At 40.0% G+C, this 16,946-nt stretch overlaps 1 protein-coding gene across 3 annotated transcripts; it reads left to right on the top strand.

Annotated features, from left to right (window-relative positions):
* Positions 1-4,746: 4,746 nt before the first annotated feature.
* GIMAP4 (GTPase, IMAP family member 4) lies at positions 4,747-12,863 on the top strand. Of its 3 annotated transcripts, XM_041002543.1 has the most exons (4): positions 4,747-4,798; positions 4,956-5,012; positions 8,367-8,399; positions 11,095-12,863. In XM_041002543.1, exons 3-4 carry the CDS (start codon positions 8,381-8,383, stop codon positions 12,024-12,026), a joined length of 951 nt encoding a protein of 316 aa, XP_040858477.1. In that variant the 5' UTR covers positions 4,747-4,798; positions 4,956-5,012; positions 8,367-8,380; the 3' UTR covers positions 12,027-12,863. The 3 variants fall into 3 exon arrangements, with proteins under 3 accessions (XP_040858477.1, XP_040858478.1, XP_040858476.1); XM_041002544.1 differs by lacking the exons at positions 4,747-4,798; positions 4,956-5,012 and adding an exon at positions 7,964-8,125; XM_041002542.1 differs by lacking the exons at positions 4,747-4,798; positions 4,956-5,012 and having other exon boundaries at positions 8,343-8,399.
* Positions 12,864-16,946: the final 4,083 nt, after the last annotated feature.

The following is a 16,946-nucleotide window of genomic DNA, read 5'->3' as shown; positions in this document are numbered from 1 at the left end:
GTTGAGATTCTTTCATTGCAAGCATATACCAAGCATAGAGTCCAGCATCTTATTGTCCAGATCAGTTCTATAGCTTCTTGGGGAGACCATCTCTGGTTTGAAGGTAGAGCCGGCACAGTATCATCCCAATCAATTAAAAGCCTCAACATAACATCAGCAACAATTTATAATGTTATGGAATTGACATAGTATTGAGTAACCAATATGTTAAAAAAAAAATGGAAGTTCTTAACCACATCCTGTGACTTCTTCATTGACATTTCAATTTTAGTTTATATACAACCGGGTTCTATACACCTTAAAATGGCTCTGGATTACTATTCAGCTGTCTCGTGTCTATTTTCATTATAGTATTTAGCAGTTTATAGCGTTGAAGCATAATTTTGCTGAACCTGGCTGTTTTTCAAGTAGTCAATACTGGCTTATAACTCGAACAAGACATATGCCAACAGTTTAAGTGCAGAAGAGTTTTAGGAAGGGTGTGCAGAGAAATCTTCAAAACCCCGGCGAGAAGTAACTAATCTTTGTGTCCCACTTAGTAAGGTTTAAATGAATCCATGCTGACCATTTCCTGTCTGATTCTAATCTTTCCTGTTGTTCTCTGTCTATGTATTCTAGATTGTTGATTCACAGTATTCTTAACTCAAGACATTACATCCTTTCTTCTGATTAAAGATGCATCTTGAGAATCTCAAATCAAATTTATTCTTAAATAAGATTGTGTTTTCTACGTTTGACATCAACAAAATGCCACATTGCAGAAGGTGGAGATGATGGAATTGGAAGTCATTGTTTCCTCCAGCCATCTGACATCTCAGGTTTACGTGTTCACAGTAAAGGATGTTTCCTGTGATTAATAGCACAGAGTCGCTGGGAATGTGAGTGAGTGCAGCCATGATGGAGAACAGTATGGAGATTCCACAGGTATCTGAAAATATGTCTACTGTCTAATCCAGATATCCCACTCCTCAGAATTCACCAAGATGAAATTAAATCTGCATATGAAAGAGGTTTCTGTACAGGTCATCCTACTCCTGGGAACTTACCAAAACAAAAATTACCAAAAGCTATCCTCACTTCCTTCTAAGGCATATAAACAGGAATCTGGATTGGAAGCATAGCAGCCAGACTCGGGGTGGCACTGTGATATGAGATGCTGACAACAATTGGCAGCCTAACTCATTGTGCCACAATACTGGTCCCTCCTTTGTTCTCTTCTAATATCTGCATTTAAACCTAAGTTCTGGCCTGTAAATTACTTCTTTCACTGTATCTCATAAGCTTTGATATGTGGTACTGTAATTATTATTCAGTTGTAAATATACCAATTTTTGCTCTCATATCATAGTTAATCCATGCATGAGTTAAGATTATAATATTTGTTTATCTTTTAATTACATTGTCATCACAAAACACGGTCTATGCTGTCTCAATTCCTTGAAATTTTTAGAATATTTCTTTATGAATAGATGGAAGATCAATGTCTATAAAAATTCCCTGTGTACTTGAAAACCACTGACTGCAATTTTGTGCAACATTATGTAGGCAGTATCCTCACAACCCACATTTAGTTTATTTTAATCCAGTTGTCAGTGGTCTAAAAGATGAGTAAAAAGAATGATAGGTGTCATACAAGGAGGAATCTTGAAAGAGTATAAGCATATAAATTTTACTACAGCATGACATTATAATTTTTCTATTTTATTATCAATAATGGCTGTTGTTTTATTACTATTAATAATCTTAGTAATAATTTTTAAATTTATGATTGATGTTAATCTTAATTTATACTTTAAACTTTATAACAGATATGTATGTTTAGGAAAAGATAGAGTGTACTTCTGGTTAGGACCCTGCACAGCTGCAGGCATCCACTGGAGGTCTTGGAATAGCTCTCCAGTGAACAAAGGAGGACCACTCTGTTAATTAAGTCATGTTTATAGTCAATTATGTTGTTCAAGTATTCAGTGTACTTCTCGATTTGCTTCTACTACCTACTCTAGTCATGACTGAGATACGTACTAAAACCTGTCATCATAACTGTATTTTATGTAGATCTATTTTCACTTGTAACTTATTCTCCTAAAAAGATGATCTTTTTGCATATAAAAATGTTAGGGCCTGGCAGCATGGCCTAGCGGCTAAAGTCCTCGCCTTGAATGCGCCAGGATCCCATATGGGCACCGGTTCTAACCCTGGCAGCTCAACTTCCCATCCAGCTCCGTGCTTGTGGCCTGGGAAAGCAGTCGAGGAGGGCCCAAAGCTTTGGGACCCTGCACCTGTGTGGGATACCTGGAAGAAGTTCCTGGATCCCGGCTTTGGATCGGCATAGCATTGGCCATTGCGCTCACTTGGGGAGTGAATCATCGGACTGAAGATCTTCCTCTCTTTTCTCCTCCTCTCTGTATATCTGACTTTCCAATAAATAAATAAATCTTTAAAAAAAATGTTATCTCCATGAACCGAACTTTATAGTTATGCTTCAACAACACCTTTAAAATTTTTAACTTATCCAATTCCCAATCCTACTTACTGAACTACATTTTTTCTTTCTTATATAAGTAAATAGTTTTTTTGTTTTGTTTTGTGATCTTTTATGTTGTGAATTCATTTTCCATTTTAATTCTTTTTGTTCTGGTATTCTTTATTTTCTTCCTTCTAATAATTGTCTTAATGGTTTTGTTCTTAGTTTTATGTTTCCTTGAGCGAGAAGAATATATTGTTTGCGACTTTTTTGCTTTTATGATGTAGGTGTTGATTCTCAAGATTTTTCTCTAATAGATGCACTGATCATTTTCTTCAACTCAAGAAAGAACAGTGAATATCCTTAGCCAAACGTATTCTCCACACTGGAAACTTAGAGAAACACTCCCCTGATCTGGTGCTGGACCAACCCCATCAGACGGAAGGCATGCCAGACGGAAGGCATGCCCAAGGAGATCCTGAGCACAGCTCATAACCATGAGATCTTCTTGGGCATGTTTTCTTTTCCCAAGGTTGCACCTGCAGTGCTTTCTGACCATCCTCATGTGTACAAGCTAAGGGGCATGGCTCCTGCACTCTAACATTTCTTGGCTGTGACATGACCGCAACCGTAAGCGATGAGCAAGGTAAAAGGGTAGGGACAGGGAGGAAGTGGTGACTGTGTATAGCTACTTTTACAATTAACAACCTTTTTTTTTTTGACATCGGAGAATTCGGGGAAATAACTAACATTCATTTTAGGCTTTCTGGGGAAGTGCTGTTAAAACCATCTTCTGGCATCTTTACCATGTATTTCCTCATAATGTGGCATAAATATTTGTGTTTGTGTAAAAGGGAAGTCTGTTGGTTTTAAAAAAAACAGATGAGATTGTGACCACAGAGAGGAGAATGAAAGAGATTGTTGAAAATCTAACTGCAACCCTATCGGAGGGCAGCTTGTTTTTACTGAACAATGATCTTTCCATCTTCTGTCCTGAAACAGGTGCAACACGGAAGACTCTCCACCCTTCCAATCATGAGATGGCCACAAGTTCATAGGAGTTTTTGAAGTGTTTTTCTTCTTTTAATTTTCCTCTCTCTCTCTCTCTCACTCTCCCTGTCCTTTGCCCTCTCCCTTTTCCTTTCGTTCTTCTTTCTTTCCCTCAGCATTTATTCCTCTGAAAGGCTGAGTGACAGAGTGAAGACAAACAGACACAAAGAGAGTGAGAGAGAACTTCTTTCACTGGTTTAAGCACCCAACACCCACAACATCAGCTCTAGGCCAGGCAGAAGCCAATATCCAAGAACTCCATCTGGTTCTCTCATGTTGGTGGGAGGAATACCAACACTAGAGCCATGCTTTACCGTCGCCAGGCATTAGAAAGAAGCTGGAAGGGAAAAACAAAGTAGCTGGGACTCGAACCATCCTCTGATGTGAAATGTGGGTATCTCAAGCAATTGTTTTTCCCACTCATTACAAAATCTGTTTTTGTCTTTTTTTAAAAAAAGATTTATTTTATTTTTATTGGACAATCAGATATACAGAGAGGAGGAGAGACAGAGAGGAAGATCTTCCGTCTGATGATTCACTCCCCAAGTGAGCGCAATGGCCGGTGCTGCACCTATCCAAAGTCAGGAGCCCGGAGCCTTCTCCAGGTCTCCCATGGGTACAGGGTGCCAAGATCTTGGGCTGTCCTCGACTGTTTTCCCAGGCCACAAGCAGGGAGCTGGATGGGAAGTGGAACTGCTAGGATTAGAACTGGTGCCCAAATGGGATCCTGGCGCGTTCAAGGTGAGAACTTTAGCCACTAGGCCACCACACTGGGCCCTGTCTTAGTTTTATTAGGAATAACTACACATATTTATGGATGTCAATGCAACATTTCAATACACGCATTTTACTGTATACTGATCAAAACAGAATATTCAACATTTTCCCCATCTTTGACATCAATTTCTGATTGAAGCTTTGGAGTGCCTTTCTTCAATTGACTCATAAAACATGTAAAAGGTTACTGTGGATGACAGTTACTCCTCTGTGCTGTGTAACATAAGGAATTAATTCTTTTGATATGACTCTGATATAGTACCAAGTAGCCAAAGCTGTTTCATCCTTCCTACTTTTGCCAGGTAAAGAAAACCAAAGAGAGATGCAAGACGCCATTAAGAGAATAATGTTAGTGTATTCTTTCTGAATCTTAGCATGCTTTCTCTGAAAGACAGCAGAGGGCAAGGGCACTAATGAAGTTTAATGAAGTAACAGTTTCAAACTTCATAAATCTTGAAAATGGCGTGGACTTAGATGACAGTGTTGCATCTAAAGTGCTCGGCAGCAGTGAGTGGCTCGTGGTTCCCATACTGCCCACCAGAGACCAATCCCATCTCTGCAGGAATTTCTGCTAGAGCTTCTGGGTAATAAGGTGGGAAGGTCCCTTGCATAAGCAAGTTTGAACAGTCCCTCCCTTAACTTTCTTTCTCTTCCTCGTTCTCAGCATCCTGTTTTAGCAGTGTCTGCAAAATCAGAGAGGCACAGGATCCAGATTTTCCAGGTAAGAGAACGTGTGTGTGTGTGTGTGTGTGTGTGTGTGTGTGTGTGTGTGTGTGTGTGTTGAGGCAGATGTTGAGTTTGGTGGCGGGGGGCTCTCTAGTTGAGATACATATTAAACTACCAGCAAACTCTCACCCCCAGTATACTTCTTGGCTTCTACTTCCTGTATTTGCTGAGTTTAGGTTGTAATCTGTTTTGAATGTAGGGCTCTACACAATAATGTCTCTTTCAGAGGATATTTAGTTTTTTAAATAAGTGATTCACTAAAATTTTTATTGTTATTATTTTCCATGATAAAATCTTTTAGATACTGAGATTTCCCCCCCCCTTTCTTCACCTTTCTCCTGCCCCATTTTCTCCTGTCATTATTTCGTCCCATATTATTACAATAGTATAGTCCTTTAGCAATAGTTACTAGTTTAACATTCTGCTATTTAAGTGCCTTATGACATTGTAGGTATAGGCAAAGGTAGAAAATCTAGTATATGTCAAGTTATATTTAACTGTTTCATTGACAGTCCATCTTTAATTGGGGAGTAGAGAAGCATACTCTAGCTTACCTTCACTTCCCAATATACTAGTCTCCATTATACAGTTCATCTATGAGAATGTGTGTATATAATTGTTCACCTATGTATCTACCTGTTTTTCACTGCTGTACAATCTGTCCTCTGTGAGGCTGTGTGAGTGTTGCGAATTAACTCATCTGAACTGGTGGGAAGATGAACGCTGATAAAAAGAGCCAAACTAAACAGGTAGTCCCCCCGCCCCCAACCACCAAAATGCTGTGCAGAAGACAAGATGGGAGGTCTGTAATACGAATTCTTGTCTCAAGGTTAACTGTGTGTCTCTGGGGAAGTCACCTTCTCAAGGACAATGACTTTCTTGTCTCAAGGTGGATGTTCCTTAGTCATAAGACTAGGAGGATGCTATCCCATGTGACTGTGCAATTCAGGACAGTTCTGGGACCAGGAGTTGCTTGCTCTGTGGGCAGAGAGAAAATAATTCAGCCTTTTGAGATAAGTTTCTGCATAAGTGCAGTCTCCTGGTTTTGTGTCTCAGTCCAGTTCTACACAGCAGCTTTAAAACACCATTTTATGAAAGAAGACCATAAAATGCCCAGAGAGCGGCTGTTTTCTTTGTTTTTGCTCTCCTATCCCTGCACCTAATATCAAAACCAACAAAAATTTTGAAAAGATTTTTTTTAAGTTTGTGATTTCTCTTCCTGGGTTACAGGAAGATATTTCCTACCCTGTATTCTTTTTTGAAGATGTGTTTATTTTGATTGGAAAGTCAGATATACAGAGGGGGCGAGAGACAGAGAAGAAGATCTTCCGTCCATTGATTTACTCCCCAAGCAGATACAACGGCTGGAGCTGCATCTGAAGCCAGGAGGCAGGAGCCTCTTCTGGGACTCCCCATGGGTGCAGGGTACCAAGGCTTTGGGCTGTCCTTGACTGTCTTTCCAACCAACAGGCAGGAAGCTGGATAGGAAATGGGGCTGTCAGGATTACAACAGGTATCTGTATGGGATCTCACTGCTAGGCTACTGCACCAGGCATTCTTACCCTGTATTCTTAAAGGAAAAACAAATGACTTTACTTTTGAAATAGAAGCCTCATTTTCTAGCAGAGTTTCATAATTGCAATTAATGCTTTGTTGTCTGGTGAGCTTTGCCCTGAACAGCTAGCATTTTCAGCTTATCCTATTCACAGTCTGCTCCATTGCAACATGTTTGTAGATAGCACTCGAAGGAAACACTTTTAGTAGAATTATGTGTCTGCGACACTAGGAATTGGTTAACAAGAAAACAATTGCTTCATAGACACACGTGGAATGATCATAATGATCGTTCAGAGAGAGACAAGAAGCAGGGAATTATTTATTGATTCATTTGTTTAAAAAATGCTTATTGAGAACCACTTCTTATTGAGTATTGTGCCTATTCCCAAAAAACACAAGGCATACATATTTCTCCCAACACAATGCTTCTAGTCTATACAGAGGCAACGAAGCATCAGACAAATAATGCCCACTGTGCAATGTACTTGGAGGGTAATTAAAGCAGAATACAAAAGAGCAGTTATTGGTGGTTGGCAATGGTGTTTGTACGATGTTGGAGAAAACTTCTCTGGGATGTTGTTAGGGCTAAGAAGAATGAGCTGGGTAGCAGGTTGGAGTGTGAAACAGAGCAATTCTGCCAAGGGCTAGCAGTTGGAAGGAGCTTAGAGGATGGGCGTACTATTGAGAAGCCTCCAGTGGCTCAAAACCAGTGAAACTGAAGATAGTGGCTCATCAAAGTTATATGATCAGTCCAAGGAGCTAAACTGTTCCCTAAAGCGAATAGGCAGTTACTGAGAAATAGATCAAACTCTGATTTTAAAAAAGCTTCAATTATAGAGTAGAAAAATGTTTAAAGGTGAGATAATTGATGAAGAGTATGTCCCAGTGCAAATAATTGGCAGTGGATTGGCTAGCATGAAGATGGAACAAACAGAAACTTTGGAGTTTTCTAGAAATAGAATCAATAGGATTTGCTGATGGGCTAGTGAGTGCAAGGAATGAAGAGTTCTAGTAGGCGACCCCAAGATTCTTCTGCAGGAGCCATTGGCTGGAGGACCACGTCATTTATTGAGGCAGGATCATGCCTGGAGGGGGAAGTCTAGAGTTCAATTCAGGCCACAAACTCAAGTTTGGAGGGCTCTCTCTCTCTCTTTCTCTCAAGATTTATTTGATTTGATTTGAAAGATTTGCAGAGAGAAGGAGAGGCAGAAAGATCTTTGCTCTCCTGGTTCACTGCCCCAGAAGTTACAAAGGCCAGAGCTGGGTTGGTTCATAGCTGGGAGCCAGCAATTCCCTCCAGATCTCCTACATGAATGCAAGTGCCCAAGGACTCCACTGATTTCCCAAGCTCTAAGCATGGAAATAGATGGGAAGTAGAGCAGCCAGGACACACACTAGCACCCATTTGGAATGCAGTGCTGAGGGCATAGGATTAGTCTACCATGCCCAGTGCACCATCCTGGAAGTTTGGAGTTTTGAAGAGAATATGAGGTAGAGATTATGCAGAAAGACATCAAAGCAGTGACAGACTTGCTGGGAAGGAAGAAAGAGGTAAGTCAGTGCTGAGGTAGCACTGAAGCATTTACGTTTGTGTGAGGAGAAGGGAACTACCTGAAGTGACGCTGGAAAATAACTAAGGTTCATGAGATGTTTGAGGAAATGGCACAGGAAAAATCAAAGTTATCAGTTCAGAGCCAAAAAAAAAAAATGCATAATGGCTATTGGAGGTTGGGATACTAGTCACTGCTGATTCCACAAGATAACATGGTTATGTATTTGTTCCCATCTACAGGAATTCAAGCTACGATGGCATCCCAATACCATGGTAAGTTTCAACTGGGTATCATCCGTGGAGAGGGTGCTCAGGGGTCCCCCAGGCCAGGCTCTGGAGAGGAGAGTAGGCAGAAATGGGGAAGTGGCTTCTCTTGTTTTCCTAGCCAGTCCTGCTCTGAGCAAGAAAATATTTTCAACCCATTTTGTCTTTACGTACTTTCTCTTTCATTTCTTTTTACCTTCTCCACTTTTGACTCCTGAAGTAGCCGTTGTACCAAAGTTTCAGAAAGATTAAACTGTTTTCTGTTTGTGCAGCATAGTTCCTCACTTTTGTGGGCCCACACTGTGGGGACACTGGAACAGCTGATTATAACCTCTTGTGTTGTTCTTATGTCTCCTTTTTCAGCCTGCAGGAGTACTAGGAAAGAGATGTAGGAGTAATGCTTATTTACTTAGTCTTTAATTTCTTTACAACGAATTCAAAGGCTACTAAGTTGGTATATGATATAAATTCCATTTCACTTCATTTCCCACAAAAGTTGACTCTCAGTTGAGCTCTGTTGTTTTAACAAATTATCCCACAATTTAACAGCTCACACAGAAGCCATGTAGTTGGATTTTGACTGTGTTGCTCAGTGGGGGCACTTCTTGGGATCTAGCTGATCTCATTCATTCCTGTATTTGTGACAAGCTAGTGCACTTTAGGGTAAGTAACTGCATGGTGGGAGATGGACTCATGGACACGTCTAACAGGCAACAGATTCTTAAATGGATCAGGGACACAGGGTTAGGAGTTCCTTATTATCCTTGAGTAGTCTTGTCCAGGCTTCTCTGTGTGGTAGTTGCAGGAAGAGCAGAATGAGAAGGCCAACCTCATCAGATAGGTTCTTAGAGTCTCTGTTTGCCTTGTGCTTGCTACAGCGCTGCTGTCCAAAGTAAATCACACAATTCAAGTCAAAGAGATACAGACGACATCTGGATAAGAAGAACAGAAAATCTTTTCCCTGAGAGTCAAATACACAGGGATAGAAATAGCCTATGACTGCACAGATTCAAGGCAAATAGATACAGATGACATCTGGATAAGAATAGAAACTCTCTTTCCCAAGAATCATACATGCAGGGATATAAAGAGCCTGTGATTGCCCATGCAGTCTGAAGCACGAATTGTCATAGATGCTGTCAGTACTGGCAAGCTCTTGCAGTGCTAGGCTGGGGCTTTTGTGCCTTTCCATCTGACTTGCCAGGATTTCCTTGCTCCCTTTTCCTGGATATCCTTGCTGCCTCTCAGTAGAACAATGCCAAGCCTTTCTCACTGCCTTTCCCTGTGGATTCTGGGGGATCACCCCTGGATCACCACCTACTAGCCCTTATGGAAGGCCATAGGCACATGGCACACTGTGTCCTTGGCTAATTAAAGCCCCAACACTGGGCATGAGACAAGAGTGATGGTCTGCACCCTAGTCTCTCTTCTGTGCCCATTTAACCGAGCCGTGCTAGGACATCCTTTGTAAGCAACTCTAGGAAGTTAGATGTTACATTCATCCTCTTTTTCAACAGGTAACAGTTTGCCCTGGGACACAGCTTCCTGTGCTTCCTGACGTTTGACTTCATTGGAGGGTCCAGAGGGATAGACATATCTGTTAGCCAGTCACAATGTTGTTATTGGGTAGAAGTACTACTGAGACAGCCTTCTGCCTGCTTTCTTTTTCTATATAAGCTTGTGACTTCTTTCAAATAAACAAACATCCTTCACCACCAGCTTGTCTCCAGTGTATCTGCGGTAGAGGAACACTGTGGCTTCACCCCTCAGTGATCTCAGGGCCTGCTGGACAGAAGACTTCCAAGAGTGAATACCCTCTGGATATCCTTGCTGTCTCTCAGTAGGACACTGCCAGGATATTCTCGCTGCCTTCTGTGGGTACCCCACCTCCGCATACTTGCTGCCTCTCAGTATGGCACTAGCAAAATAGTAATGTGAACTCCACCCATATTTTCCTTTGATAATCTCAGTCTCCATGAAATGTTGTTTTCAGTCCTTTGGCTTTGGGGAATGTACTGCTTTCATGTCAGGACTCTGGTTATGAAACTGAAAACTCTGCTTTAGGAAAGGGGGTGGTTTATAAAATCCACCTACCTGGCTTCTTATTTTGTTTTATTTTATTTAGATGAAATGAACAAGTATCATGAATTTCAAAACACAGACTTAGGATCATAGTGATACTCATCCCTCTGCTCTCCTTCCCACCCACATGACCAACCTCTCTCCTCCTTTCTTACTTGGTTAGGTTTTGCAGTGGTATTCTTTCAGTTCATTGTTGTATTCTTCACCTAGATTCTTAATAGGAGAAAGAAAAACATTGTTTTGAGTATAAATACACATTTTTTCCCAAGTCAGTTGTCACAGGTTTTGTGCGACTTTTTGCCTGTCTTGGTAGAAAAACCAATCAGCAGCAGCTCACAATTCTCTCCTGAAATTGGTTTTCCTCCTTTGGGTTCCAAAGGTACAAAAGGTCAGAATAAGAAACTCAAGGAAATCATGAAAACAAAGACTGTAGGCAGGCGGTCCCAGAGAAAGAGCTAGTTGTTCAAGTACAATAAGGTGAGCATCAAGTTCAAAGGGCTTTGTAGATTTTTATAAGTGCAGAAGTCATAAAGAAGAGATGCCCATCGTCAGCAGGACTCCATAGGGCGAAGGGTTCATGGTAGATTCTAACACTTTGGCATTTGTTTCCTTGATCACTCAGGGTATGAAAATCAACAGCGCACTGGTTCCCAACTGAGAATTGTCTTAGTGGGTAAAACGGGAGCAGGAAAAAGTGCCACAGGGAACAGCATCCTTGGAGAGAAAGTATTTGTTTCTGCCACTGAGCCAACATCTGTCACCAAGAAGTGTCAGAAAATGAGCAGCACATGGAATGGAAAAGAAATTGTTGTTGTTGATACACCTGGCATTTTTGACACTGAGGTGCCTGATGATATTACATGCAAAGAGATCTCTCGCTGCATTCTCCTGACCTCCCCAGGGCCTCATGCTGTGGTTCTGGTGGTCCCACTGAGCAATTACTCTAGCGAAGATCAGAAGGCCACTGAGAAGATTCTGAAAATGTTTGGAGCCAGAGCCAGAAGATTCATGATTCTCTTATTCACCCGGAAAGATGACTTGGATGGCACTGATATCCAAGATTACTTAAGCACGGCTCCCCAAGCAATTCAAGAATTGGCGGGCACGTTTGGTCATCGCTACTGCGCATTCAACAATAAGGCAACAAAGGCTGAACAGGACATCCAGAGAGCACAGTTTCTGGACCTGATGCAGCATGTGGTCAGAGAGAATAAAGGAGAATACTATACCAATAAAATATATCAAAAGGCAGAGGAGGCGATTCAGAAGCAAATCCAAGTGATGCAAGAACAATTCAGAGCAGAGCTAGAGATAGAGAAAAAACGCATACAAAACAAATATGAAGGAATGATCAGAAACCTGGAAAACCAATTGGAGCAGGAGAAAAGAAAGGTGCAGATGAACCAAGAATTGGAAGAAAGGGAGACTTTGTATACTTCCCAATGCCAAAATGCCAGAAGTAATCTTGAGCAGCAGAATGGTTTCCTTGAAATTATCCTCACAATATTGAGGGTTGCTTGTGTTATCTTCTCACATCTGTTTATGGATGACTAAAGCTAATGAAGAATATGATTGGATTTTCTGCATATTCTTTGGAAACCCTGGCCTGTAAGACTCAATTTTCTGTCTCAGGACTACAGAGTGTAGTAAAGTTCATCTTTGACAGGCAAGATGCTTGATTGGCTTTACAGAAGGACAAATTCTCAATCTGTCGATTTCAAAACAGAAAGTATTGCTGTTCAGTACTTCAGCAGCTCCTCCTTAGAGACATAAGGAAAAGGAATACATGAGACGTAAGATGACTCCAAGCTCTTTCCAGAAAACACCAGAAAATTGTTCTTTTCTGAATTGCTTTTAGATTCACTGGCACCATCTTCTGCACCTCTTACAGCTTCCACCCACTCCTTTTTGCCTTCAGGATCATGATGTTAGTCTTATTCCCATGATATTTTACAAAAATCAGTTCTTGACAATAGGTAATGTTGTAGATCAAGATGCTTGCACAATTCTTCTTCAATGAATTTCAACCTGTTCAATTACATTTTTACCACCATTTATTATTATCTTCCCACTGAAGATAAATATTTGTCTGGAAAAGAGGTCTTTCATAACTGAACTACCTAATATTCTTCAAAAGACAGAAAGAGTGAAAGAATTTCAACAGAAGATAACTTTTGGTTTATTCAGATGTATCTGCCTGAACTCTCCGCTCTCAGTTTAACCAAATGATGAACAATCAATTTTCTCCTTTTCTTAAGGAACAAATTACCTGTTGTTACTCCACATTTATCACCCTAAAATATTTCTTGCTTGCTATTCCATATCTACGCTCCTTTCCCACCCAGTTTAAGCGTTTGTTTATTATTGCAATAAAGATTTTTACTACTCTTATATTTGTGCATTACTGGAATCTCCTTGAAACTGCTCAGTTTCAGGCTCCCTGTTCACCTGTAAATACAGTGGCATTTTGGTGGAAGTTGGCCAAGAAGTCATGCTCCACCTACAATATTCTCCTTCGGTGGTCTCCCTTCCGTCATATCCCATACCCCTTCCCTGGTCAATCCTCAGCCCCCTCACCAATGACCACATGGATACCTGAGCCCAGTTCTCTGGCAAGGTGGAGTGCTGGCCTGAAACATTGCCCACATTCCCAGGACCCCAGCACATGCACAAACCCCAAGACTTAGTCCTCCAGCATGCGTGGGACCCTACCTGTCCTCCCACCCAGGACCCAAGCTTGTGCACAGGTTCCCTACCTGCTCACCTGCCCAAGATCTAATCACATGAACAAGTCCTTAAATCCCATCCATCAGCACACCACACCAGCATGCCAGTCTGAGGCCCTACCTACCCTCCCCCTGCCACGTGCTTTCCCCCACCCCTGATCCAGAAAGCAAGCATGTGTTGAGTCCACAGGTCCACCCCAACACAAGTTCCTGGATCCCCAGAATGTAAGCCACCCACCTGAGCAGCAGAAGCAGCAAATACTAAACACTATGATTAGTGCAAGAGGAGAATAAGTTCTCTCATGCATTTTGTAGTTTGTAGTTATTAGTCCATTCCTTAACATACATTGATTCTATTTTCTGGGTTCTGGGCCAAACACTCAGAATCTAGACATTTGTAGAAAAAAAGACCCTTTTGAGAGTGACTTCCTCATCTCAGCATAATGCTTTTGGTAATCATGCAAATTATGTGTATCAGGCCAGCATTGTGGCATGGTAGGCTAAACCTCTGCTGGGGTGCAAGCATTCCATATGGACACTGGTTCAAGTCCCTAGTGCTTCACTTCCAATCCAGCTCCCTCTTATAGCCTGGGAAAGCAGCAGAAGCTAGTTCTAGTCCATGGATCCATGCACCCATGTGAGAAACCCAGAAGAAACTTCTGGTTCCTCGTTTCAGAATGACTCAGCTCTGGCTGTTGGGGATACTTTTGGAGTTAACCAATGGATGAAAGCTCTCTCTCTATCTCCCTGTCTGTTATATATAAAACCTGCTTTTAAAATAAAAACAAATAAAGTTTAAAAAAAATTAAGACATACAAATTGACACATATCTATGAAACGCTATGTGATGTTTCATGGTTGTTTACATTCTCTAATGTGCGAAAAAAGTTGATACACCCCTTAAAAAATTTAGACCTTCTTTATAGTGAAAACATCCAAAGTCAAACCTAACTTTTTAAGCCAAATATTTTTTGGTAGACTATTTTTTAGATTCCTCATTTGAGCAAGACAATCTGATATTTGTCTTTCTGTTCTTGGTTTACTTACCTCAATGATGTACAGTCCCATTCTTGTTGTTGTAAATGACAAAAGCTCGCCTTTTGTGATTGAATAATATCGTATTCTGTTTACATATCCCATTTTTAAATGTTAAGCTGTGAAGGAGCTGAGTGCGTTGGTGGACAAGGAAGTTTATCACAAGCCAGGAACACCTGAGTTTGTGACTAACCTTGGAACACCAAACAGCAGGCAGAGTCCCAGGGCTATCTTTCTTTCCTACCTCCCTCTGGTTAAAAATAACAGAAGGAAGTGTCCCTAACCTTAATAGCATCTTTTCTTCTTACTTTTCTTCAGTTGTAAATAACAGATCAAAGCATACCAAGACTCTGTATTAATGTTTTCTCCCTGACTTTTTTTTTTTTTTAGCTGTAGCTAACATAAGAAAAACTATTCTAAGAACTACTAGCTTCACATTAGACAAAGAATAAAGAGAGCTTTGTATGACACCTGGGTTATTTTGGGATACAAAAATCTGTGTCTCCTTAGACAAAACACATCATCCTGAAAGTGTAGGTGATGGCCTCGGTAAATTGATAAAATCATATTTATGTTAAGCATCCTCTCGCTCTTTGTTTGATCAATCGTGACATGGTGTCTGAGTTCCTTGTGTATTTTCTATACTATCTCTTGACAGATGTGTAGTTTGCAAATATGTAGCATTACTTCATGATAATAATTCTGATCAAATTATTATCATGAAGTAATACTAAATACCATCAAATGTATTTTCTGCATACATTGAGATGATCATATGCTTTTGTGTTTCCTTCTGTTGATGTGATGTATCACAATTATTGATCTGTTAAAGTTTAGCATTCCTTGCAGCCCTAGCATGAGTCCCACCTCAATTTTTAGTGCATTGTTGCATTAGATTTGCTAGTCTTTTAAAACATTTTGTAGTTGTATTTATCAAGAATATTAGCCAAAAGCTTGCTTGATTTCTTTCTCTTCTATTTTATTTCATTGCTTTGTTTTAGTGTGTAGTTTTTTGTACCAAAGTAACGCTGGCTCCAAGAATAAATTTTAAAGAAGTCCCTTTTCCTCTATTTTTCTAAAATAATGTAAGAATGGTTAGCTCTAATTACTCTTTTTAATTTTTACTCATATAAAGTATGGATTTTATAATTATTTGGATAATGAATTTTATTCATTCTAAAGGTACACTTCCAAGAAAACGGCTTCCACTTCCCTCACTCCCCTACTGATTATGCTGTGAATGATTGATACAATCCAGCAGTACTGAACTTTTCTTCAATAGGATTGCTGACTTAATATCACTAGTCATTCTAGGTTTAAATATCTGCTACTTCATGATTCAATCTTGGTAAGCTATATACAACCAGGAGTTTGTTCATTACTAAGTTACATAATTTGTTGCCACATACTTGTTCAAAGAAATATCTAGCAATCCTTTGCATTTCTGTGGCGTGCTTCATAATGCCTCAGTGCTCATCTCCAAGCCTGTGTGTTTGAATACTCTGTTGTTCTCTTGAATGGCCTAGCTAATTTGCCATTTTGAATACCCAGATCTGGATTTTTCAAACTTGTCTATTTAAATAAAATAGGAAATTTTCATGCATTTGTATATACAAGTTTAAGAGCAGAATTACTAATTTTTCAAGTTGGTGTTTCACTATATGTGCTCCAAGTTTTATTGTTTTATTTCTTTTTCTCAGTGACTTTTTGTTCTTATTTTCAAGCTTTTTAGATACAGGCACAAGTTGTTTGAGAAAATTCTGTGATTTTTACGCAAGCATTGAAGGCTATGCATTTTCTTCTCAGTAACCCTCGTACCCCGTGGTTTTGCCATGTTGTGTTTTCACTTTTATTCATTTTATGAAGTTCTAAAATGTCCTCCTTGTTTTCTTGCTTGACCCATTGCTTGTTTAGGAGTAAGTTTCTTAATTCCCACAATTTTGTATAGATTTCAAAGCTTTTCCTATGGATGATTTTTAGTTTTATTGTTTTATGTTAAAAAGATAATTGGTATGATCTCCATTATTTTAGTTTTGTTGAGAATTGTTTGTGACGTTCCATGTCACCTATTCTAGAAAATATTCCATATTCTGCTAAGAAGAATGTGTTCTGTAATGTTGTATGCAAAATTCTGTAAATGTTGCTTACATCCAGCTGATCTAGGGTGCAATTCAATCCTGCCATTTCTTTGCCATTTCTATCTGGAAGATCTGTCCACTTCTGAAAAAGAAATGTTAAAATCCCCACTATGATTGTAGTGGAGCCTCCCTTTAGGCGGACTCTCCCTTTAGGTAAAGCAACAATTATTTTATTTGTGTGAGTCATTCAATATGTGGTGCATATACATTTAGAATGTAACATTGCATGTCTTAGCTGGTCATCTGTTTCCTGTTTTTGAAAAGTAAAATCAAGAAGAGGAAGTGGTCCCATATGCATCGGTTTTCCCTAACATCCCCAAATATAGCAATCACTCTGCTATTGCTGAGGAGCAGATAACATATAAACTAGAATATATCTATCCTTGGTGTGAAGAAATCAGCAGTTCCTGTTTGCAAGCCAGGGAGAAAAGAATGGTTCAGCACAGAAGTATCCAGTGCTGCCTTTAGAGCCCCACTCTGATACAAAAGATCTCCAGTAGATTGGATAAGCCCAGAAAATGTTCAGCTGCTATCATGACAGCAATAATTTGAATTTAATTACCAGTAATAGTGAT

This window comes from Ochotona curzoniae, unplaced genomic scaffold, assembly GCF_017591425.1.
Source record: "Ochotona curzoniae isolate NIBS_2020 unplaced genomic scaffold, NIBS_Ocur_1.0 scaffold_2476, whole genome shotgun sequence".
In the NCBI taxonomy this organism is placed as follows: Eukaryota; Metazoa; Chordata; class Mammalia; order Lagomorpha; family Ochotonidae; genus Ochotona; species Ochotona curzoniae.
The sequence above is the reverse complement of the archived record's forward strand: the minus strand, read 5'-3'. Positions and strand labels throughout refer to the sequence as shown.